The 25745-nt window shown below is 39.9% G+C and overlaps 2 protein-coding genes across 2 annotated transcripts in view; both read left to right on the forward strand.

Annotated features, from left to right (window-relative positions):
* Nucleotides 1-25745, forward strand: part of RUSC2 (RUN and SH3 domain containing 2) — a 445432-nt gene that overhangs the window by 225081 nt on the left and 194606 nt on the right. The window lies entirely within an intron of this gene.
* Nucleotides 1-25745, forward strand: part of LOC138162689 (phospholipid-transporting ATPase FetA-like) — a 144052-nt gene that overhangs the window by 40340 nt on the left and 77967 nt on the right. Inside the window, exons 4-6 of the mRNA XM_069090062.1 lie at nucleotides 11376-11434; nucleotides 21635-21748; nucleotides 22715-22813. Coding sequence (XP_068946163.1) covers nucleotides 11376-11434; nucleotides 21635-21748; nucleotides 22715-22813 — 272 coding nt within the window. The remainder of the gene's footprint in view (nucleotides 1-11375; nucleotides 11435-21634; nucleotides 21749-22714; nucleotides 22814-25745) is intronic.

Consider the following 25745-nt stretch of genomic DNA (forward strand, 5'->3'; position numbering starts at 1 on the left):
AAACTCTTAAGGAATCTGAGCAATTTAATGGAGGGCAAGATGGACCTTATATACAGAAAGACTGGGAAGATTTGGATGTTATCAAGGAGTTGCCAATTAGTCTGGGGTGACTGGGAGGTAACAGACCTCCCAGGGATCTAGATGGAATTAAAGAGTAGTGGTCTAGGGTGGAGCCACAATGAAAGGGTAGTGGAAAGGATTATTAACTAGAAAGGGCCAGGTATCCCAGGCAAATGCCAGGTACCTGGGTCACATAGGAAAGTCCAGACCTTTTAAGGGTCCATCATTAGTGTCCCATGAACACAACAGCATTCCTTCACAATTATATACCATAACTTGTTCAGCCATTCCCCAATTGATGGACATCCCCTCAGTTTCCAGTTTTTTGCCACCACATATAAAGAGTTGCTAGAAATATTTTTGTAGATATAGGTCCTATTCCTTTTTTTTTTTTAAGCAATCGGGGTTAAATAACTTGCTCAAGGTTACATGGCCAGTTATTTCTGGGTGTGGTGCTGAGTGTCTGAGCCCAGGATTCGATCTCCAGGTCATCCCAACACTGGAGCCGGTGCTCTTACTTGGTGTGCTACCTGGCCACCCCTTCTTTTTCTTTGATATCTTTGGGATACAGACCTAGTAGTGGTATTTCTGGGTCAAAGGTATGCAGTTTTATAGCCTTTTGGACATGGTTTCAAATTTTCTCCAGAATGGTTGAACCAGTTCACAATTTTACCAACAGTGTATTTGTGTCCCTAATTTTCCATATCCCCACCAGAAGATAAATATTCTTAAAGACAAAGATGAAAAAGGGGTACATTTTAGGCATGGGTAATGGGCTATGTGAATATATAGATGGAGGAATTGACACTTTGAATAAAAGTAACACCTAGCAGGCCAACTGGGCTAGAACATAGCATGCATAAAAGGGCGTGATGAGAAATAAAGCTGGAATGATAGAATGGATCCAGATAGTGTAGGACTTTGACTGGAAAGCTAAAAAGTTTATATTTTATCCTAGAGGCAATAGAAAGTCCTTGAAAATTTTTGAGGAGGTGATATATATATATATATATATATAATGCCAGACTTGGGCGTTAGGAAGATTATTTTGGCAGCTGTAATTTGGAGAAAGAATTTAGGCTCAGAGCCAGAGAGACCAGTTAAGAGACTACTTATAATAATCCAGGTAATAGCTGATGAGAATCTTAACTATAATGATGGTAATGTGACTGGAGCAGAGGATTCTGATGTGAAAAATTCTAGGTAGGTACTTATTGGACTTAGCAAAATATGTAGGGAGTGACAAAAATAGAAGAGCCAAAGATACCTCTAAGGTTTTGATTCTGGGTGACTTGCTAATGAGGGAGCCACCAATAGACAGGGAAGTTGGGAAAAGGGTCATGTTTAGAAGGAAACAAAGATGTGATACTTCAGATAAGCAATAGTGAGTTAGAGCATTTTTTTCATGTGACTATAGATAGCTTTAATTTCTTTATCTGAAAATTGCCTGTTCATAGCTGTTGGGCCATTTATCAATTGGGGAATGACTTATATTCTTATAAATTTGACTCAGTTCTCTATATATTTTAGAAAAGAGACCTTTATCAGAGACACTGGATGTAAAAATTCTTTCCCAGTTTTTTTTCTTCCCTCCTAATCTTGGTTGCATTGGCTTTCTGCAAAAACTTTTCAATTTAATGTAATCAGAATTATCCATTTTGCATTTCATAATGTTCTATATCTCTTGTTTGGTCATAAATTCCTCCGTTTTCCATAAATCTGACAGGTAAACTATTCCTTGCTCTCCCAGTTTGCTTATATTGCCTTTATATCTAAACTGTTTACCCATTTTGACTTTATTTTGGTATATGGTGTAAGATATTGATCTATGCCTAGTTCCTGCCCTACTATTTTCCAGTTTCCCCAGCAGTTTTTGTCAAATAGTGAGTTCTTAGCCCAGAAGCTGGAGTCTTTGGGCTTACCAAACAGTAGATTACTATAATCATTGACTACTGTGTCTCGGGTACCTAACCTATTCCACTGATCCACCACTGTATTTCTTAGCCAGCACCAAGTAGTTTTGATGATTGCTTCTTTGTAAAACAATTTAAGATCTGGCATGACTAGGCCACCTTCCCTAGCATTTCTTTTCATTAATTCCCTTGATTTTCTGGACGTTTTGTTCTTCCAGATGAATTTTGTTATTGTTTTTTCTAGCTCTATAGAATAACTTTTTGATAGTTTGATTGGTTTGGCACTGAATAAGCAAATTAATTTAGGTAGAATTGTCATTTTTATTATATTATCTTGGCCTACCCATGAGCAATTAATGTTTTTCCAATTATTTAGATCTCATTTTATTTGTGTAAAAAGTGTTTTATAATTGTGTTCATATAGTTCCTGGGTTTGTTTTGACAGGTGAGCTCCCAAATATTTTATAATGTCTACAGTAACTTTAAATGGAATTTCTCTTTCTATCCCTTGCTATTGGATTTTGTTAATAATTTATAGAAATGCCGATGATCAATGTGGGTTTATTTTATATCCTGCAACCAACTGTGCTTTTTAAGGAGTTCTTTTCTTTGGTGAATTTTTGTGCCTCTTTTACCATTAGGCCAATTCTGTTTTTCAAGGTGTGATTTTCTTCTGTATTTTTTTTGTACCTCTTTTACCAAACTATTAATTTTCTTTTCACAATTTTCTCGTACCACTCTCATTTTTTTTCCTAGTTTTACCTCTACCATTTTTATCTAACTCGGAAATTTTTTTTTTGGGGGGGGTGCTGTGTCCAGTTAGCATTGTTCTTTGATACTTTGCTTATATCAACTCTTTTCATGTTGTCTTCTACTAAGTTTGTATCTTGAACCTCCCTGTCACCATAGAAGCTTTTTATGGTTAAGTTCTCTTTGTTGTTATTGTTGTTTACTCATTTTTCCAGCCTATTTCTTGACTTTAAACTTTGTCTAAAAGTTGGGCTCTGACCTCAAAATAAACAAGAAATTAGGAGGTAAATAGAATCTTAGAGAAAATAGATATGGTAGACCTCTGTGTAAGCAGCTGCTATCTTTACTAACCTAAGGGCCAGCCTTAGGTTGTGTTCTCAGGAGGGATTGAAGAGACCAGAGTGGAGGGAGAGAAATGACTTGTAGTTTATTCTAAGGTGGGGGGGGGGGGGGGGGGGGGGAGAGGGAGCAGAGGAGGAAAAAGCTGGCTCCATATATACCTGTAAAGTGAGCACGATTCAAGCATGATTTCCTCATGCATGGGGGTACGAACCAATGGAGGGGGGCTGAACCAGTCACATCAGCTGCTGCTCATCAAACAAGTGGTCTCGTGGGAGATGTCCTTGTGAGCTGGCAACTGGACTGTGGCCCTCAGCACATCCTTATCTCTCATGAGTACAGAGCAGCCTTGGAACCAAGAGGCCCCAAAGCAGTTCCTGATTTCCCATGGGACAAGAAGTGCTTGGAACTCACATTGTCCTATCCACCTCTGGAGAAAATTGAATGGGGATAAAAAGGAATATACCTTCTTCTCAGGGGTACATGGCACAGACACAAAAATTGACCATGTACTAGGACATAAAAATCTCACAATTCAATAATAAGAGCTGATATTGTAAAAAACCCAATAAAATTGATAGACCTTTAGTCAATGTGATAAAAAAAAAAAGAAAACCAAATTACGAGTATCAAAAATGAAAAGGATGAATCTTCCTCCAATGAAGAGGAAATTAAAACAATAATTAGGAATTATTTTGCCCAGTTGTAGGCACATAAATTTGACAATCTTAGTGAAATGGATGAATAGTTACAAAAATATAAGTTGCCCAGACTAATTGAAGAGGAAGTAAATTACTTAAATTACCCCATCTCAGAAAAAGAAATTGAACAAGCCATCAATGAACTCCCTAGGAAAAAATCTCCAGGGCCAGATGGTTTTGCTAGTGAATTCTACCAAACATTTAAAGAACAATTGACTCCAACACTTAATAAACCATTCGGGAAAATTGGAGGAGTCCTACCAAATTCTTTTTTATGACACAAATATGGTACTGATACCTGTATTGGGGAGAGACAAAACAAAAAGAAAATTACAGACCAATTTCCCTTATGAATATAGATACAAAAATTCTAAATAAAATATTAGCAAAAAGACTACAGCAATTTATCACAAGAATAATATACTTTGATCAGGTAGGATTTATTCCAGGAATGCAAGGGTGGTTTGATATCAGGAAAACTATCAGTATAATTGATCACATCAACAACAAAACTAGCAGAAACCATATTATTATCTCAATAGATGCAGAAAAGGCTTTTGACAAAATACAGCACCCATTCCTCTTAAAAACACTAGAAAGTATAGGAATAAATGGAGTCTTCCTTAAAATAATAAGTAGCATCTATCTAAAACCATCAGCAAGTATTGTATGTAATGGGGATAAGCTAGAAGTATTTCCAGTAAGATCAGGGGTGAAACAAGGATGTCCACTATCACTCCTCTTATTCAACTAGGTACTAGAAATGTTAGCAGTAGCAATAAGAGAAGAAAAAGAAATTGAAGGAATCAAATTAGGCAAAGAAGAGACTAAGCTATCATTCTTTGCAGATGATATGATGATATACTTAAAGAATTCTAGAGAATCAAGTAAAAAAACTACTTGAGATAATAAACAAATTTGGCAAAGTTGCAGGATATAAAATAAACCCACATAAATCCTCACCATTCCTATATATCTCTACGGAAATCCAATAGCAAGAGATAGAAAGAGAAATCCCATTTAAAGTTACTGTAGACATCATATATGAACACAACTACAAAACACTTTTCGGACAAATAAAGTCAGATCTGACTAATTGGAAAAATATCAATTGCTCATGGCTGGGTCGAGATAATATAATAAAAATGACAATTTTACCTAAATTAAATTACATATTTAGTGCCATACCAATCAATCTACCAAAAAATTGCTTTGTAGAGCTAGAAAAAATAGTAGCAAAATTCATTTGGAAGAAAAGGTCCAGAATATCAAGGCAGTTAATGAAAAGAAATGCTAGGGAAGGTGGCCTAGCCATACCAGATTTTAATCTCTATTATAAAGCAGCAGTTGGGCTCTGCTCACTTGGGAGTGGGGAGGCACTGTCCCAAACTTCAGGGTTTTTCATGCTCGTGTTTTTAGAGCTAGTTCTGGTGGTCTGCAAGTTTTTGGTGCTTCCAAGGTGGTCTGATCTGTGGTGAGGTATAGTCACTGCTTTTCTGGTCTGTACTCTGGTGTTTATTCTTGCTCCCCTATAGTTATAAGTGCTAGTGTTTCTCTTGACCCTGGAACAGTGACCAGGTCCCCTGTTCTCCTGTAGCCACAAGTACTAGTGTTTTGTTCTGCCTTGGTACTGCAACTAGGGCCCCTGCTCCTTCGTAATCAACTACAAAGTGCTCATCTCAGCTCTGGAACTGCAACCTGGATGAGCTCTATATATTACATGAGCAATAGAGTTGCCAGTTAGCACCAGCTATAGCCAGTGCCAGCAAAGGGGTCCCTTCTAATCTCTTTATGACTAGTTGTTCAACCCCCTTACCTTCTCTGGGCTGAGAGCTCCTGAAGTTCCTGCTGCTACTGCTTTTGCAGCCCCCTCAAACACCCATCAGTGGTGCTGCTGCTGTGTGCCCTCCTGGCCAGCCCATTCCCCAGTGTCACAAACCTCGCCTGTTGACCTCCTAAGTTGTCTTAGGAAAAATTTCTCAGCCTGACCTTTTGTTGACTCTAAAATTTGATTTGAGGTGTTATTTTAAAGTTGTTTGGATGGGAATGTTGAGAGAATGCAGCTGCATTGCTCCCTCTACTCCACCATATTGGCTCTGCCCCTTGTTGTGCTGTTTGTAAGCTGTGATTTCACCCCAGGTTTCTGCTGATTTCAAATCCAGTGCTATTTCTTTTGACTTCTTAAAGCCCAATATAGATTTGGGTTGCCATAGTTACTAGGATTTTAAACTCTTAGAACCTGTTTTCTGTTCTGATTTCCCATTGTGGATCCCCTGGCTGAAGAAGACACTTTCTTCTCCACTCCCCAAGACTCCTTTTCTGACATTCACATCATCCAATATGAATCTTACAATTGCCTACTTTATTCTTCAGGTGTCAGTGATTCTGACCCTTGGAAGTTCTATGGGAGGGTAGGAGTGAAGGGTGGGAACCTGTGACCTCAAGGCCACATCTGGCCCTCTAGGTCCTCAACTGTGGCCCTTTGACTGAATCCAAACTTCACTGAATAAAAAATTAATAAAAAAGATTTGTTTCATAAAATTTGGACTCAGTCAGAAGGCTGCACCCAAGGACATAGAAGACCATATGCAATCTTGAGGCCGAGGCTACACGTTCCCGAGCTCTATATCCTATCCCTGATTTGTTTCTCTCTGTCATTAACTTGCCTGAAGCAAATTGCCTGGAAGCCAGTTGCTGATTCTTTTGCAGCTATCTTTCCTCTGGTTTACTGATGAATAAAATTAGAACTTGGGCAGAAGTCTAAAGAAAAACTAGCATAAAAGTGAATTAAAAAAAAAAGAACAGAATCATAAAAACAGTATACATGATGATTACAACAATATAGAAAAACAGAAACAACAAAAACTTGAAAGCTAACATTGTATACTTACAGTGACCAAGTTTGACTTTGAAATTGAAATTTCACCTCCCTCCTTCCCTGTAGAAGTGGGAGACTGTGGCTATGGAACCCTTTATGTCCTGTTGGATTCAGTTGATATGTTGGCTAATTTAGCAGAACTTTTTTTTCTTTCCTTTTTTATTCTTTATAAGAATATGTAATTGCAGGGCAGCTAGGTGGCACAGTGAATCAGCCCTGGAGTCAGAAGGACCTGAGTTCAAATTCGGCCTCAGACACGTGACACACTTACTAGCTGTGTGATCTTGGGCAAGTCACTTAACCCCAAATTGCCTTGCTTTCCCCCCTCAAAAAAAAAGAATACATATAACTCTGTAGGTAGGGGAAATAGGACAGATATATTAGAAAATGAAGGTGATGATAAAAATCATAGATACTGCTTTTTTTTTTTAATAAAAATTTAAAAACAAAAAAGATCGTCTTAAGAGCAGATTCCTGTATCCAGCCCTCATGACTCAGTTGCCCAAAGACCAGACTAATTCCCTGTAGCCCCCCACAAGCCAACAGGATTTTCCTAGTGAAAACTACTCTCTGAGGTACATGGTATATAAAATGTGTACTTTGAACTAATACCAATAGTCCCTGCCCAGAGCATGACACACAACTCAGAACTAGTGATATGGGATTCAACCATTAGATTCAGGAATCCTCAGCAAGTGGAAGATAAGGGTTCACTTTCATTTAAATCTCCCAAAGCTATCACTGAAGAAAACCCTCCAAATGCTGAAGGAGAAACTGATACCAAGGATAATTAGCAAAAGGTAGCATTATCTAACTGTATTCTGTAGGTAGCACTGGTCTGTAATCCTCCCGTGGTATAGGAAGCTCTTGCCATGTAGTAGAGATACACTTTGTTGATGTGACATGCTAGTTCCACAGAATGTCTGGCCCCATGCACTGAATATACTGTTCTGAGGCTCGAGTAGTGTAGCCATTTCTGGTGTTCTATTGATAAGGTAGTAAAGCATTTATGTGTATGTGTGAGTATGTATACACACACATATATATGTAGAAATACTTCACCACCATGTATATTTATTTGTTTACTTATTTATTCCGGGCTAGCATCTAGGTTTAGAGACTACGCAGCCTTGATTACAGATGTCATCATCCCAAAAACCTGTTTCTCTCATGTCAGTTCCCTCCAAGGGGCCAGAAACAGACTACCTTTTCTATTGTTTTAAACTTTAGCTCTCTATAGAACCATCCACTAAGTTATTATTTCCTATGTGGGGAAAAACTCCGCTCTCAGCTCATTAACAGAGAATAAAGATGACTGACATACCCAGAGCCACTGAATGATCGTTGATTTCCTCGCTCAGGTTACTTTCCCAAGTTGTCAGTCCCAAACAACTATCTCTAATCCACAAGGAATTTTAATCTACAGTATAGGTGAGGTAATGCTGCGGTTAGCCACTGGGTGGCAGTTAAGAGTCAAGTACAGCTAATCAGATCATACACTCTAATCTACTGTGTTTGGAAACACTGAAGATAGGGAACCCAGCCAAGGAAAGTTCAGAATTCTTCAAAGGATAGTGAAGAGATATATCCAGAGTGTGGGCAAGGATAGCATAACTAGAGATAACAGTAAAGGACTAAATCAGAATGCACTCATAATTGCAGGTGCAAGAGTCCAGATCAAAGTAGCAGACATTACTGAATGGGGACACAAAGCTAGATACATGAGGATCCCGTGCCAGAGTAGGAGCTCCTGAGCTAAATGAGAAAGCTGATATACCAAGGTCAAAATTACTAGAAATAAATGCGCTGAATATTCTTACAATTTGCCATAGTCTCTTTTCTCTTTTTTCCCCTTTTTAAATCTGTTTTTTTCTAGCAGGAATTTAAATGTCCCTTTACTTGGGAGGCTCTGGTAGGACATGACCATTAATTATCTCTTTGATAACTTAATATTCTGCTCTCTCAAAATCCTTATAGTTCTACCAACTGATTCCAGAAATACTTGGGTTTGGTTGTGTAAAAGCACTAGTGATTCTACTATATTACATAAACTTTTTGACTAACCATGCACAACAGCAACAATGATGTATCTTAGTAAATATTTCAATTTAACTTCATTATTAGTTTTATTTGTTTACAACAGGAAAGTTTCCTCAGTTATACTCAAGTCCTTAGAAATGTTAATGGATCCATGAATAATCTGGGAAGAATTAATTCATTTAACAAACCTTTGTTGTTTTCTTGCTGTGTATAAAGTCTTGTTATGTTGGGATGTGGGGTGAGGAATGAGAGAAATTTGCCAATGAGTAAAAAAAGGTTTAAGATGTTAGGGAAACGTGAAGATGAAAAGATGTGACCTAGATAGGAATACAATGAAATGGATCCAGAATTAGCTGGATAGATTCAGAGGATAGCTGTTAATGGTTTGATGTGAACATGGCAGGGATTGGTTGACCAATCAACAAGCATTTATTAAGCATTTAAAATGTGCCAAACATTGTACTAAGTACTGGAGATACAAAGAAAAAAAGCAAAAACAAAACAATATAAGGAACTTACATTCTAGTGGAATAGATAGCATGTATATAAATAGGTATATAAAAGAGTCAGATAGAGTAGCTACATGGTAACCTTAGAGAGGATGGTGCTGCAGTGTCAAGGGAAATGCCTGATTCACAAGGTAGTCCTTGAACTGTCTTCTAAGAAGCCAGAAATTCTGTGATTAAAAGGGAGACTATTCAAGCACCATAGAGATAACTACTCACAAGAGTAAGTGAGATCACTAAAAGAGTATAGAAAGAAGGCCCAGGAACAGACTTGGTGTCTACCTACAAACAAGAGAATGTGGCAAAGGAGACTGAGATGTTGCAGTCGTTGGGTAGGAAGAGAACAAGGAGAGAGTACTGTCACAAAAATCCAGAGGAGAGAGAGTCTCTAGGGAGAAGAGGTATAAGATGTGGCAATTAAGAGATCCTTCTTAATTTCGGAGAAATGAGTTTCAGTTGAATGATGAGGTCAGAAGCCAGATGGCATAAAATATAAGAGAAGATGGCATGTTCATCAGGCTTGTGGATTACACTAAACTTGGAAGAATAGCTAGTAGCATAATGGATTATGGTTGGGATCCAAAAAGATCTTGACAGACAGTGGGCTGAAATTAAAAAGGAAAAATTCAGGAGGGATGGGATAATCATGGCTAGAAAGAAGTTTGTCTGAAAAAGATCTGAAGATTTAAGTGGACTTTTTGCTCAATAAGAATCAATAGAGTAACATGGAAATGTTGATAAAACCATTTGCCTACATGGAGAAGCATAGTTTCTGGGAATGAGGCAGTGATAGTCCCACTGTACTCTGTCCTTGTCACACCTCATCTGCAATACTGCATTAAGCTCTGGGCACTGCAAGTTAAGAAGGACATTGATAAGATAGTGTCCAGAGGAGAGCAGCCAGTACGGTGAAAGATCTTGAGTCCATGGAACTGGAAATATTCTAGCCTAAAGAGAATACTCAGAGGGAATATAGTAGTTTTTTTCAAGTAGCTGAGATATCATATGGAGAAATGATTAGACTTTTTTTGTTTGGCCATAAAGGGGCAGAACCAGAAGCAGTAGTTGAAAGTTGTAAAGAGATAAATTTAGGCTAGAAGTTCGGAAAAACTTCTTAATAATTAGAGCTGTCCAAAAGTGGGATGGGTTACCTCAAGAGATTACTGTGTACCTTGGAGATCTCTAAGCATAAGCCACTTGTGGGCATTGCTTTTGAGTATAGACTGGATAAGATGGCTCTGAAGTCCCTTCTCCAATCATAAGCTCTCTTGTTCTGTGATTATATGAGCCCGATCTCAAGTAGTTTACAATTTAATAGAGGAGGTAGCTTGTATTTAAATAATAGGTGCCATGTGATCTCTGTGAATGAATGAATAAAAAAAACATTAAGTGCTTACTATGTGCCAAGTACTATGTTAAGAGCTCAGGATAAAAGTAGAAAAGAAAAACTGCCCCTTCTCTCAAGAAACATATTCTAATAGAAGACAACACGTAGAAATGGTTTCAGCTGTAGGTCAAATGGAACTACCCAATCAGGTTAGGGTACAACAGCAAAGCTGGTAGTGATGCATCTTCTTTAATGTTATTTTCATTGATAAAACCATATCTGTTTCTGATCTTGAACCATTTGATAATGCCAAAAACTTTGGTAAGGAAGAACTTTCTTTTCTTGATCTTCAGTAGCTGTCGCTGTTGAGGCAGCAGAGGCTGCAGCACCTGTAGAGGCAGTTGCCAGGTCTGTGTCCTAATAAATTCATAAAAGTTAGACTGAACATAAACTTTTGGAAAATGGACAGCCTCAGCAGTTTTGCCACATGAAGGTACAGTAATCCAAAAAGACTGAGTTGACCTGTTCCACAAAAATGTCAGCATCTACTGCTGACTCTGTGAATTAGAAAAGGAGAGATGTTAGGGTAATGAGTAGAGGGAGGTCCATTAGGAAACTTCAGCTTCTTTTGATTTTACTGTCCTCCTCCTTCTGCAGACATGAATACTTGAAAGTTTTAGCTTTCTCCTTGGTAACATCTGTACTAGATTCTTTCACTAGCTCTTGGTATTAAGAAGTTCAGGAAGAGAAAAATCACATTTATACTTAGGGATCCTCTGTCAAAGAGAATAAGTACCTAGCAGCCTAGGGTTGCTTCTACAGATGAATATTCCATTCATTTGTTTTCTTTATTCTTTACAGAGAAAGAGAGGCATTTGCAAGCCAACAACAAAGAATTTAATGAAAAATTTGAATATGTGGTAAGTGTACAGCTTATGACAATTTGAAGTAATGGAAGCAAGACCAGAACATTAGCCTTCGGGACTCTTTGCTTGTGACTGGGTCCTGAAAAATGAGGGAACCATCAATCCATCAGTCAACAAGCATTATTTGCCAGGTATCATACTAGGTACTGGGGATACAAAGACAAATAAAACCATTCCTACCCTTAAAAAAGCTTATATTCAATGAGGGAAATAGGATATTTTAAAAAATCTATTTATATGTGTATATGCTAAGTAAATGAAACATAATGAAAGAGATGCTGGCAACTGGGGGATCAGGAAAGGCCTCATGTAAGAGGTGGTTCTTGAATTGAACTTTGAAGGAGATTTGTGTAGAGTTAGGAAATTCTAGGCATAAGACAGCCAACTTATCCAAAGTCACAGAGATAGGAGATGGAGGGCCCGTAAGCAGGCTAGTGTGGCTACAGTGTGTAGTGCATGAAAGGAATAATTGGTAATCAGTCTAGAAAGGTATCCTGGGGTTGGATTTTAAGGGCTTTACATGTCCAGCAGAGGAGTTTTATTTGAGCCTTGAAATAATAAGGAGGTACAGAGACAAGTCAGTCCTATGTTTTAGCCCTGTCACTTTTGTAGCTCTGTGGAGGATGGACTGGAAAAGGGACCAGATGGAGGCAGGGAGACTTATTAGGAGGCTGCTGCAGTAGTCCAAGTGAGATATAATGAGAGCCTGAACTAGGGTGATGGTAGTACATATATGAAGAGAAGAGGAATATGAAAATATTTGGAGATGGATTTGGCAGCTGATTGGATGAGGGATGGGTCAGTAAGTAAGACTGAAGAGTTGAGGATGAAGTTGCAAACTTTGAAGTTGCAAACCTGGGTGACTGATGGTGTATACTTGACAGAAATGAGAAAGTTAAGAAGAATCAATGAATGAATGAAAAGCATTTATTAAGTGCTTACTGTGTGCCAAGCACTGTGCTAAGCACTGAGGACACCAATAGAAAAACAAGAGCATACATTCTAATTGAGAAAGATGACATATAGAGGTTTACTTGTAGGGTGAATGGATAGGTTCTCAGGGTGCATTAACAAGGTCCAGAGGTTTTTAGGGTGCATTGGTAGGTCAGATGGAAAGGCAGGCTGGTCTTTATGTTTAATCTTATCAGAGAGATTGTAATTGATGATTCCCTGCTCATCCAGACAGTGTAAGTAGCTGTGTTTGCCTATAGCAAGTCAGGTGGGGGGAACTGAAAGGGTGAGCGCATGACGATAGGGAGGGGAGTGGTGGACTGAAGGGTCAGAATGGAGTAGACGCTTTGAATTCCCTCCCATGAGGATGAGGATTTGGTGAAGGGAGGAGGGCTTAAGTTTCCAGTTGGGAAGGGGGAAAGAGATGATGGCATTGGCAGGAAGGGTAAGGGGAAAAGGCTTCTCAAGGCAGGTGCTGCTACTGGGCTCTTTGGTACCCAGTGGGATCTGGGCAGCAGGTGAGTTGGGGCTGGGTGGATTTAGGGGTAGGGAGTTAAGGAATTCTGTTTTGAACATTTTGAATTTAAGATACCTGTGAGCCATCCATTTTGAAAAGCTCAGTAGGTAGTTTCTGATACAGGACTGGTACTTAGGATAGACTAGATATGGATATATAAATCTGGGGGTCATTTGCATAAAGGTAATTGACTCTGTGGGAGATGATGAGATATCTCATCAAGAAAGTACACAGAGGAAAGAGAAGATGATCCAGGACATCTTATTTCAATGTAGCTGAAGTTAAGGAAATGGAATTCTAAAGCTTTGAGTCTTAGATCAATCACTGCCCCACTTAGAAACCACCAAGGAGAGGGATTACAAAGAAGATGGGGACAAAGTTTCTGCACATCTCTAATTAGGAAACATGTTTGGCCCACAACTTTTATGCGAAGTCTGTCTGAGTTTGAATTGTACCTCAGAGAAAGCACTCAAGAAGTCTAAATCCTGCAGAAATCATTGACTCTCTTCTCTGCCTACTCATGTCCCTAACCTCCCAAGCACTGCTCGCACTTCAGGGTACCTCTCCCCACCAAGGGTGGCTGAGCAGCTTTGTGCAAGTCTCCCCCACCTGAATCCAATTCATATGTAAGTCATGACATCATCTATGATGTCATTGGTTCTCTTTGAAAACAAAGGACAAACAACAACAGTCTTTCCCTCTTATTGATAAGAGACCCCTACTGTCCTCAGAAATACTTGGCTTCATCTATACCCACGCTCCACCACCTGCATAGTCAAACTTGAGAGTAGAAGGAATAGTGTTCCAGGAAATCCTTGCTCCTAACTCAAACCTCAGCAAGGCAGTCCTTGCCTTTACCAACAGAGATTGGTTTACTATAGGATCACATAATGTTAGAAGCCTGTATTCCATGGTCTCCTCTAATTTATAATAGAAGCTGTCTTTTGTTTCCTTGGCACTTGAATTACTTCTTTCTGAATGCTAGCAATATTTTTTCTTTGACTTTGGAGCTCTGACCGTCTTGGCTATGACATTCCTGGAACTTTTCTTTTTAGAGTTTCTTTCAAGAGTTATAATGGATTCTTTCTACATTTACTTTGCCCTCTCATTCTAATAGATCTGAGCAGTTTTCATTTATGATTTCCTGAAGTGTAGTGTTTGGTCTTTTCTTAAAAAAATTATGGTTTTGGGGCGGCCAGGTGGCTCAGTGAGTAAGAGCACTGGCCCTAGAGTCAGGATGACCTGGGATCGAATCTGGGCTCTGATACTTAGCACCACACCCAGAAATAACTGGCCGTGTAACCTTGAGCAAGTTACTTAACCCCAATTGCTTAAAAAAAAAATTATGGTTTTCACTCTTGATCTGTTTTACAGGTCAGTTGTTTCTTATATCAGATATCTTAAATTTCTTCTGTTTTTTCAATCTTTTGATTTGGCTGTATTATTTCATGAAGCCATTGATGGCTGTTTGATCTTTTCTAGTTTTCAAGGAGTCCATTGCTTGGATAGGTCTTCCACTTTATTTTCTAAACAATTTATTCTCTTTCTAGTTCTTTCCACCAGAACTTTTTTTCTTTTTGGAGGGGGGACGTCAGGGCAGTTGGGGTTAAGTGACTTGCTCAAGGTCACACAGTAAGTGTTGAGTGTCTGAGGCCAGATTTGAACTCAGGTCCTCCTGACTCTAGGGCTAGTGTTCTATTCACTATGCCACCTAGCTGTCTCTCCACCAGAACTTTTATTTCATTTTTAAACTCTTGCTTCATTTCTTCTAGGTATCCATTCACCTTTGTGTTTGTATTTCATATTTCTTTCTCAGCTTCTGTCTTTTTATCAGAAATGTTTTGAAGCCCTATATTCCATTAAATGTCCATTTTTTGTTTCTTATAGGATCATACTCAGCTTTTTATTTATTTATTTTTTTAAAGCAATTGGGGTTAAGTAACTTGCTCAAGGTTACACGGCCAGTTATTTCTGGGTGTGGTGCTAAGTATCTGAGCCCAGATTCGATCCCCCAGGTCATCCCAACACTGGGGCCGGTGCTCTTACTCGCTGAGCCACCTGGCTGCCCCTTATACTCTATGCAAGGTTTTTTCCCTTAATCCCTCTTTCCCAACCCCCACTCCTGGGGCTGGTGTTACCATCATTGGCAAGGCCTGAGTGACACACACACACTCTAATTTGCAGTAGTACTGATTGGCATTTTCTTTTTGGTTTTCTTATCTGTCTTTAGTTATGGAATTAAGATTTTGCAAACTCTGACCCCTGCAGTGTCTGGTCTTTCCATAGGTCATCTGGGTTCTTACTCTGACCTACCCCCCTCCCTGGGTTTGCTTCTTGATCTTTGAGGTTCAGAGTGCTGAATCTTCAGGACTTTTCTCTGGTATCTCATGAGGATATCCAGAGACCTTGGAGGTGCTAAGCCTGGGCTGCCCTACGAGTGCTGCCACAGATTGTTCCTGCTTCCTTTGGCCATACCCCAGCACCTTCAAGCTCCAAGGAGTTTTTTGAGGAGAACCCTCTGCTTCCTGCAGGCTGCAGATGTGGACAGCCATCTGTAGTTAGAGGGGATGCTACTCTGCCTGGCCCTGGCTTGCCTGCCAGCCCTTTCTCCTATTGCCCTGAAACTTAAGGCATCTGGTTGATCTCTTGTGCAGTTCTGGAGTGGGAGAAAGCACTGACTGTATTTTATTGGGTTTCTCAATTATTCGTAGTTTGGTATGAACTTCAGGGTTTTGTTGGAAAGTGCTGGAGCATCGAAAGCCCTTCACAGCCAGGCTCCTTCCTGCCTTTTTAATCCTCTTACACTTTACTCTCCTCCACACACTCTGTGATGCAGCCACACTGGCCTCACTGCATGTGACACTCACACATTGTGGCTCCGTGCCTCCTCATGACCCTCGTGCCTACTTTCCTTACTCATCCCTGACTTCCCAGGTTTCTGTCAAGTATCCGCACAAGCCCTGCTGCAGAAGGACTTTGTCTGTCCCCTCTGCACTGCTCCTGCTTTCTCTCTGAAACCGGCGCCCATTCACATTGTATATATTCTTATGCCCATAATTATTGCGTGGTGTTTCTCCCATTAGAGTGTCAGCTCCGGAAGGTCATGTTTTTGCCTTTTTTTGTATCTCCCCGTGCTCAGCAAAGTGTCCAGCACATAGTGACAGCTTTAACAATGCTAGTTGACTGAGTACGAAATTTTACATTTAATTTTATTTAATTTCACCTTCCAATTCAGTCTAATCCATTAAGAATTTAGTAAACAGGTTCTTATATGCAAGGCATTATGCTAGGCACTAGGGTTACAAAGATAAAGTGGAAAAAAAAAATAATCCCCACTTCGCCAGGAGTTTATATTCTACTCAGAAAGATAAATGTAAATAGATAAATATATACACGAGCCTTTGAGAAGGAGCAAGAGGAAGAGAGCACTGACAGCTAGGAAGGGTTTCCTATAGATAGTGACATGTGTGTTGAGCCTTGAAGAAAGCTAATGAGGTGGAGGTGAGCAGGCATTGCTCAAAATTGAAAGTGGGAGAAGGTATGAAATACTGAGTTAGAGGAACTTCAGGCAGTTCGGTCTGCCTTGAATGCAGAGCCTTGGGACATACCCACAGTTATAAAGACGAAGCATAGTTAAAAGAGTAAGTAGGCTGGAGCCTGGTCATGATGAGGCTTAATATCAAACTGAGGAGTGTGTACTTTCTCCTCAAGGCATTAAGTAGCTACTGAACTATTTTAGCAGGGAGTAACATGTTCATATTTGTATTTTAGGAAGATTATTTTGTCAGTTGTACAGAGGATGAATCAGAATGGGGAGAGATTGACCACAAGTAGACCAGTTAGAAATCTTGTTGCCATAGTTCAGTTAAAAGGTAATAATGGCTTGAACTAAGATGGTGACTATGCCCAGAGAGAGGAGAGGTATGTAAGACATGATATGTAAATGAAATGAGACAAAATATAGTGATTCATTGGATGCTGAGAATGAGAGAATGTTCCAAGGTTGTGAGCCTTGAAGACTGGAAAAATGGTGTTTCCTTCAACAAAAACAGGCAAGTTTAGAGGAGGAATGAGTATAGGGAGGGGAAAGAATGAATTCTGATTAGGGCATGTTGAGTTTGAGAAGCTTGTAAGAAAGATTCTGGCTGGATTTATAGATGTGCAAGTCAGCTGCTAGAGTTGATAATAAAATCCATGGCAGCTGATGGAGGTCACCAACCAACAAGCATCTAAGTAAGGATCTTCAAAGTGTTCCAGTGTTCTAAATGCTGGGAATAGATAGAAAGACAAAAAAAACAAATCCCTGCCTCCAAGGAGCTTACATTCTATCTAAGGAGATATATTAGAGAATTACTAGCAGCTGCGGGAAGGAGTGTGGGGGAGATCAAGAAAAAAACCTCCTTTAGAAGGAAGCACATGAACTAAGTCTTGAAGGAACACAGGCATTTCGGGAGATAAAAATGAAGATCAAGTATATTCCAGGCACGGAAGACAACCAGTACAAAAGCAGGGAACATCATTTGTAGGCCTGTATGACTACATGGGTGTAGTGGAGAATTGTATAATACCAAATGAAGGAGTTTACATTTGGTCCTAGAGGTAATAAGGGAGCCTACCTAGAGTTATTAATTGGAGCTTTTTGAACATGGTCAGATCTGTGTGTTAGGAATATTATTTTGTGAAAATATGAATTAGAGGAGGGAAGACCTGAGACCAAAAGCGCGTGTAAAGAAAAAAGTAAATTCAGGACAGAGCCTTGGGAAGACATCTTAATCAGTCAATCAACAAACATTTACTAAGTGACTACTGTATGGCAGGCACTATACTAGGAAACAAGGACTGTAAGAGGGGGTGCAAGGAAGAAGAGCATCTTAGGCAGAGGGGATCTCATAAGGATTGTTTAAGAGTAAATGAGACTTGGATATGTTCGTATGTAGCACAGAAGGAATCAGCAGATAGAGCTCAAAAGCTAGAGAAGGGGGAGTACTGATTATAGACATATGCGTAAGATGTAGATACATAGGCAGTCTGCTAAAGAAGATGAAAGGGGAGGGATCAAGGATGCATGTTGAGGGCTTGATCTTGGTGAGAAGAATGGCCAGCAATTGTGGGTTGAGACAAGGAGGACAATCCAGCAGTGGAGACAGAGAAGGAGCTGTCATAAAAGTAAGGTGAGAAACAGAAGGGAGTCGTTTTATGGAAACCCAGAGAGGCAAGAGAATCCAAGAGAAGGCAAGGGTAACCAGAGTGGGTCAGCAATGCCAAATAATGCATAGAAGTTAAGAACCATGTGAATCGAAAAAACAATTAGATTTAGCAATTGAGAAATGTTTGATAACTTCTAAGAAGCAATATCAGTTGAGTGATGAGGTCAGAAACTGTGGTACAAAGAGATGACAACTAAGAGGAGATAAAATAGAAGCAATGAGTTGTAGCAGCAAAGCACCCCAGCGTCCCCAGGGTGGCTGCTCACACAGGTTCTTGGATCTGCTTTGATAAAGGAAAGCAACTCAAAATGGGTTAACAAGCTTACTTTAATCAGTCAAATATGTATCGTTTACCTCGTTCAGGGGGAAAAGGTCAGCACCCTGAACTTCAGAATATACAGACAGAATTATCAAGACAGAAACAGATCAAGTAGACAGATTTCCAAACTGTCCAACCATTACATCCATACCAAACAACATCTGGGTTTCAAAGATGGGGGGCTCTGGACAACAGCTAGCCCTGGGTTTATTAAATCACAGAACACTTCTCAAAGTGAGCCCCAAACAAAGCTACACATCAGGGTTTATATAGCCTTCTCCTGGGTCAGAGAATGTAACAACCTTCAGGACCCACTGGCCAATGAAAAAGTATCTACTGAAAAACAAGCCTCCCACCCCAGGCTCCAGGTGCACTTTAGCCTAGGGGCAGGGAAGATCTTAAAAATTTACATTCCCATTACATGAGTATAGATGGATTTCTCCAGAAGTTTTAACCATGAAAGGGAGGAAAAGTATTAAACAATAGCTTATGGGTCAATAGGACCCAGCCAAAGGTTTGTTGTTTTTGTTTGTTTGTTTTGTTTTTAAGGATGGGAGAGATGTGGGCATAGATAGACAATGATTGAAGGTTGGGAAGAGGGTAAAATAATTGAAGGGACTAAATACCAGAGGAAATGGGAGGGAATATGGGTCAAGGCCTTGGTGAGGTGAAGGTCCACCTCTCTATCAGAGACAAAGTAAAAGAGAAGAGGATATGGGGTAATGATTTCAGCATACAGAATAATAGAGAAGAGAGCCTTCCTGATGGATGGTCTTGATTTTCTCAGTAAAATATTAATTGAGCTGTGCTGGAAGAGTTGAAAAAAGGGGGTTGTGTAGGCACCTTGAAGAAAGAAAAGTTTTGAACTAGCTCCTCTCAGTTCAAGTCAATTTGGGAAGAATAAATTTATTGCCATTAAGCTGTAAGAGTCTTTAATTGAGATTAGCTAACATCAATTTGTAGCAGACCTAATTGGCACAACTGTGTGCAATTCATCTAATAACATTCAGCAGCCTGTAAGTAGTAGCAAATAAGGCAGATGGTGTGGAGTAACCTAGAGCTGGTGTTTATTAAGCAAAGAGGGACAGTGAGGGGGCAAATAATTTGAGAGCTGTGGACAGTGCATACTTGAAATGATGATAGCGGATTTATCTTTGTATCCCCAGCACCTAGTACAGTATCTTTCATAGAACAGATGCCTAATAAATGACTTTTGAACTGAAATGAATAAGGTCAAGATTGCGAAGGAAGAAAAGTGAAAGCAGAACACGGGTTTTGGACTATGAGAACACTGAGGAATAAATTCACTGGAGGGTATGGAGAGGGCAAAGAACAAGATTAGGAGTGAGGCACAGAGAGAGATGATGAGAAAGAATAATGATCAGATAGAGGAATTTCTAAAGATTTTGGTCATGGAGATGGAACATTTGCAGGAGGAGGGGGTGAGATCAGTGGTATGAAATCATCCCTGTAATGTTGCTGAGGTGAAAAACCATAAGATTTGAAAAGGGAAGTGAACTTGGAAGCCAGGATGTCTAAGGGATATCAGCATATATATTGAAGTTTTCAAGTATAAGGTAAAAGTAGGGATGAAGAGAAAGTCTATGAGCCATCTTATGAAACTTGATTTCTACCCTGTTCAGATCCTTTTGGATACCAAGTCTGTCTTTGACTATATTAGTTATTTACTTAGCTTTGTGTGATCAGGAAAATTGATAAACATTTCCTTTGAGCCTTCATCCAAGTCATTGATAAAATAGTCAAATAATATTGGGTCAAGTACAGAGCTGTGTGGTAAAAAATTAATGTTCCCCCCACCAGGCTGACATTGATCCCAGGTCATTCAGGTACTCACCTAAATGCAATAACATCCAGCTATGTCTTTTTATCTTGTCTGTAAAGATAAAAGCCATGAAAAACTATGTCAAATACCCCACTAAAATCCAGATATTATGTTCCCTGGTCTCCTAGAATGACATTAGTTTGGAATGACTAACTTAGAATATGCTGGAAAGGAACTTAGAGCTTATCTAGTTCAACCCCCTCATTTTATAAATAAAAAATACCAGGACCCAGAAAGGTTAAATAATGCGCCCCTGGCCATACTGATAGTGTCAGTGCCAGGATTTGAACCTGGTTCTCTATCTCCAAATGTAGTTTTCTTTCCTCTACATGAAGCTGCTTCCTTGTACTTAGCAAACCCATTGTGTCCTCTTAAGTGATCACCACTTGCCTTTATTTTTTTTTTTGGAGGGCAGTTGGGGTTAAGTGACCCACCCAAAGTCACACGATAGTAAGTGTGTCAAGTGTCTGAGGCCAGATCTGAATTCAGTTCCTCCTGACTTTAGGGCCGGTGCTCTATTCACTGCGCCACCTAGCTGCCCTATCACTTGTCTTTCTAACTATCACATACTAGTACAGCTTTCAAATACCCTCCCAGTCTCACTGTCAGGAGTCAGTATGATCATGGAATTGTCATTATTTCCATGACATTAAAGAGTATGAGAACATTTCCTTGGAATCCTGACAATTGGTTAGAAGTAGAGGCAGGAAATAAAAAACACAAGAAGTTTGATTTCTGAGATGAAAGAGTTCCATAGAAGGCAGCTAGAACAGGCTTGATGTCATGGTCAATAATGCCTACCACCACAACCCTTGCAGGAATTCAGTGCTTAAGAAGAAGTCATAGGGTATGAAAGATTTGAAAAGGGTTGCTGAAGGAAGGAAACATTAAGCAGGCTACTTGGCTAGAATTATATCTGAAATTTGGAGTTTGGGGGAAGTATCTTCCAATTGTAGTATCAACAGACAGAGAAGCTCAGACTTTGAGCAGAGACACACCCTGCCACTGCAAGATAAGTTTTATACTTTTCAGCCTACCTGTCTCACCTTCTGGGGTACCCAGGGACCCCAATTGAAATGGGACATAAGGGGAAAAAAACAATAAGGCCTTGCCTTTAGCAGTGCCCAAATGCCATTTAAATAGAAGTACTTATATCCACAAGTTAATTTCCACTGTCACTCCTGTGTTCCATTTATCCTCTTTGTTATGGCTTAGAGGATGTATGCATTTCTGTGGGGTTTGGCAAGGAGAAGAGGGAGAACTGTTCGGAGGGAATCTCTATAGGGAAAATTCATCCCTGAGGAGCTCTCTCTCTTTTTTATACAAAATGTGTTTTGTTTTGTTTTGGTTCCTGCAGAACAACGTCATCAAGACATCAAAATACAATTTCTTCACATTTCTGCCCCTGAATCTATTTGAACAATTTCAGAGAGTAGCAAATGCATATTTCCTCTTCTTGATGTTCCTACAGGTATTTGATGAATGCTTTTTCAGTAGTTTGTGTTTTTTGTTTGTTTTTCAAATAATATTTTATCAACAAGATCTTCAGAGAAAAATCAAAAGGTGTCTTTCCTGTTTGGATAAGTTTAAACAGGGTGAAACTGGGAACCAAGTAATCTGCATGGGTTCAAGGCCAGTTCTCTTGAGCAGCTGTGATAGGTTTGGCTAACATGAGTTTGGCCACACCTAAAGTGAATAAAGCAGAGCCTCCAGCCACTGACCAATATCTCCAGGCCTATAAGAGTAAGAAAGTCTAGCCTCCAGAACCATAAACACACTGGGGCTTTGGGTAGAAGTGTTCCATTTGGGGATTTCTGCAGTTGAAAGTCCCTTTCCCTCAGTCGCTTACATTTTTATGTATCCGTAAATATTTCTGGACCCTTTTTAAAATACAATTTCAGCATGTGGCCCTGCTGTAGGACTTAATGGCTTTAACCTGCTAAGGCCCTGGAGCCATTGACATTGCCAAGGAGGATAAATCCAGGTAGGCACAAGGTAACTGTCTTGGTAGGGGAGATGAGAGAGAAAAGGACAAAAAATAAACTGCAAACCAGTGACAAATTTCCTTAACTTTCCTTCTCAGTTCAGCAGTATACCTCAAACTTGGCCTAGAAGATTGAGATTTTACTTTTTTACACCTCCCTCCTCACTGTTTTGTACCAACAAGAGTTCCTTGATGAAAGGAACTAACACTTAGATGCCAAAACAGGAGCAGCTGAGCCCTTACGACAGTTTTAGTGGCCACCTACAATACCTTCTCTTCTTTATTCCTTGGAATTGTATTTGTACATATTAAGGGCCTTTGTGTTGGGAAGCCTAGAATTTCTATAGCCCCTAGAAGAGTATGATTTAATCTGTTATCTTATAATGCATCCCAGAACGTGTACTACACTCTCTTACTTTCTAACACAAGGTGCCGTCCCTTTTTCTCTTGCAGCTCATTCCACAGATATCATCTTTGGTTTGGTATACAACAGTGATCCCTCTGGCATTAGTGCTCTTAATGACAGGAGTGAAGGATGCCATTGACGACATGGTAAGGTGACTTATTGGGCCTCTTGTTTGCAGTTGAGCTTCCCATGTCAGGTGGAGCAAGAAATACTTTTTAGAATTTTCCAACTGGTTATAGGGAAGAAAAACTATTGAGATTGAGATATTGAGATTCAGCTATTTCCTCCTCTAGGGGAAACTTGCATCTATAGGCCCCTTTTCCTAGTTTAACCTTGAGATCCACAGGAGCTGGGGTACTGTGCTACTCCCTGTTCTGTACCTGAGCATGTAGTTTAGATTGGGTGCAGTCCTGGGGAGCCTGTCCTCTATTGAGAGGGGGTTCTCTTTTTCCAAACTCATCAGCTCATTTAAAATCATCCACTCTGGCACTTCAGGGATGATTTTATTTATAGTTTAGGTTAAGTCTAGAGTATTGAAAAAGATATTCCAGTGTACAATATGATTCAGATATGGAGCAGGTAATGTATTCCTACATACACAAGAAATACTAATCTTAAAAGACTTACAAGTATACATTAGCAGAATTAAGTAACTTCTAACTGCCATTATAGTATGCTGGGAGACTGATATTTATGCCTCATGAAACATGAAGTGGTTTGCAGGACTGCTAATTAAGTATTTTACATTTTACTTTGGCTCTGCACTGTCCAAAAAAACTCACACTACGTGTCTCCTGCTAAAATGTGCAAGCTTGGGTGGCTAAGTGGCACAGTGAGTAGAACACCGGCCCTGGAGTCAGGAGGACCTGAGTTCAAATCCGGCCTCAGACACTTAACACAAAAACTAGCCATGTGACCTTGGGCAAGTCACTTAACCCCAATTGCCCTCCAGAAAGCAAAAATAAAATAAAATATGCAAGCTCAGGCTTGTCAGTGGCCAGCCTCTCTGGTGCAGAAGTTTCTCCTACCACCAGCCAGATACAGCTGAATAGGATCTATGGCATCCATACTTTTCAAACTCACAAGGTTGCCTACAAGCCTACTAAATATGTGCATCTCACATTACCCATTCACTTAATTTTAGGAAAGAATAAACATAAAAGAGATGGCCAAATCCAGGCTTTTGCTTTCCCAGGCATGGAATATGCTTTTGGATGACAGTTTTCCAACTGTGACATGTCAGTTGTCATGTTCTCAGCCAACTGGAGGCCAGGGTAGGAGAATAATGGCACCTTACTTTTCTCCCCAGCCCCATCTCAGGAAGCAGCTTGAAATTGTCCTGAGTTGATAAACAGCCAGAAAGGCAGACAGAGGCAAAGGGGCCAAGCAATCCCCATTGTACATCCATTGAGTCATCATCTCTTCTAGCTCCACAGCCAATAAGAGGACTCTTTACCCCCTTCAAATTGTGGTCCCTTAGCCCGCATCACGCATGGCTGATAGGCCCCCAAATTCTAGGCCCAGAACTAGGAATGTTCGTTCTGTGCATTCTCCATGGGATGGTCCTCATAAGCCAATTCAACCTCACTGTAACAGAAAGTCAGCTCACAGTCTGAGTGCTTGAGTGTTTATGGCCTAGCTCTAGGTAGAGAGGAACAAGGCAGTGTTATTCCTCCCTGATACTAGTGTGTAATAATGACTGAGAAGAAGTGGCAACAGGTCTGGAAACAAGAGAGAAAGGTCACCAAAGTGGAAGGAGGAAGAGAACTGCAGGCATGACAGAAAGAGAAGCAGCTTCCAAAGAATGGGAAAAGCAGCCAGAGTTGTAACCTGACTAGCAGTGAAACAGGGAGAGGGGGAAGGAGATGTCTATGCATGGAAGGCAACTGGCTGCCTCAGGAACACTGAAAAGACAGTGCCCCTAGAAGTTACTGTAGCTACACTTGGAGATACATCGAGAGCCAGGGCACAGGTGAAGCAGTTTCATATTACTCATCAGGAACAGAGTTATTTAAGACGATGTCAGAGCTAGGCCTTACGCTGGTTTACTTAGTTATATGGAAGGCAGAGTAGTTGTATCATCATGGTATTGAATCAATAGCTCAGGAGACTGGGACAGAGTCAGAGATCCAGGGGAGCTCCTGTACCATCAGTGGTCTAGAGGTTATAACCTTCTTTATCCCTGTATATGAGTGATTGTAACTACTCAGGATTTTTTTTTCCCTAGGGTTTGGAATCCAGAATATTTTTCCTATGTAAATATATTGGAGGCAGCAGGGTCCCTAGGATTCTATCACACATGTGCTTCTCAGATCACAGAGGAAGCCACCATCTGATATGATTTTGTCTCTACTCACTAAATGTATGTGCTCAAAAGTGTCAAATTTAGACTTTACCTACTATTTCCATCTAAGACAGTGTTGAACTAGAGAAGCAACCTGTGACAATGTTGATCTAAAATGAAGTGCAAAATGCATGGATGAATTCCCAACCACCACTCATCAACATTTGACCCCTTTCTGCTTCCCTTTTTCTGTCTTTGAAATTTTTCTCTAGATTTTGTTTCATCTGTTACTTATTTTCCCTAATTCTTGTCCTCATTTTTTTTTACTAGGCCTCTACATCTCTGTTTGCTCTCTCCCCATCTCCTGTTCTTCCCTCATCCTTTTTCATCTTCCAGTTTTCTTCCTTTTAGATCCTCTTATTCCTCCCTTCCTCTTCTCCCCTTTTAATACTTATCCTCTCTCTCACTTCCTCCCTGGGAGGTGTAGTGGAAAAAAGACTAGTCTGAGAGCTGAAAGATGCCCCTAGTCTTTGACTATGTTACCTTAAATAAGTCATAACCTCTCTAGTCTTTGTTTCTTCTTATGGAGAATGAAGGGGTTGGACTAAATGAGCTCTTGTTCCTTTTAACTCTCAAATTCTATGTCTTCCTGATCTCTTGTCCTTCTTCTCTGCCTCCCTTTTGGCCATCCTTCTGACCAGCAGTATCATATCTGGGAGTTATCAGAGAGTTCTTAAGGAAAAGGTATATAGATTGTTTTGTGATTAGGTTCCAGGGTAAAGTAGAGACATAAT

Source organism: Petaurus breviceps, unplaced genomic scaffold (assembly GCF_028583685.1).
Source record: "Petaurus breviceps papuanus isolate PSGF00001 unplaced genomic scaffold, PetGlider_PUasm1.0 120, whole genome shotgun sequence".
Taxonomy (NCBI): Eukaryota; Metazoa; Chordata; class Mammalia; order Diprotodontia; family Petauridae; genus Petaurus; species Petaurus breviceps.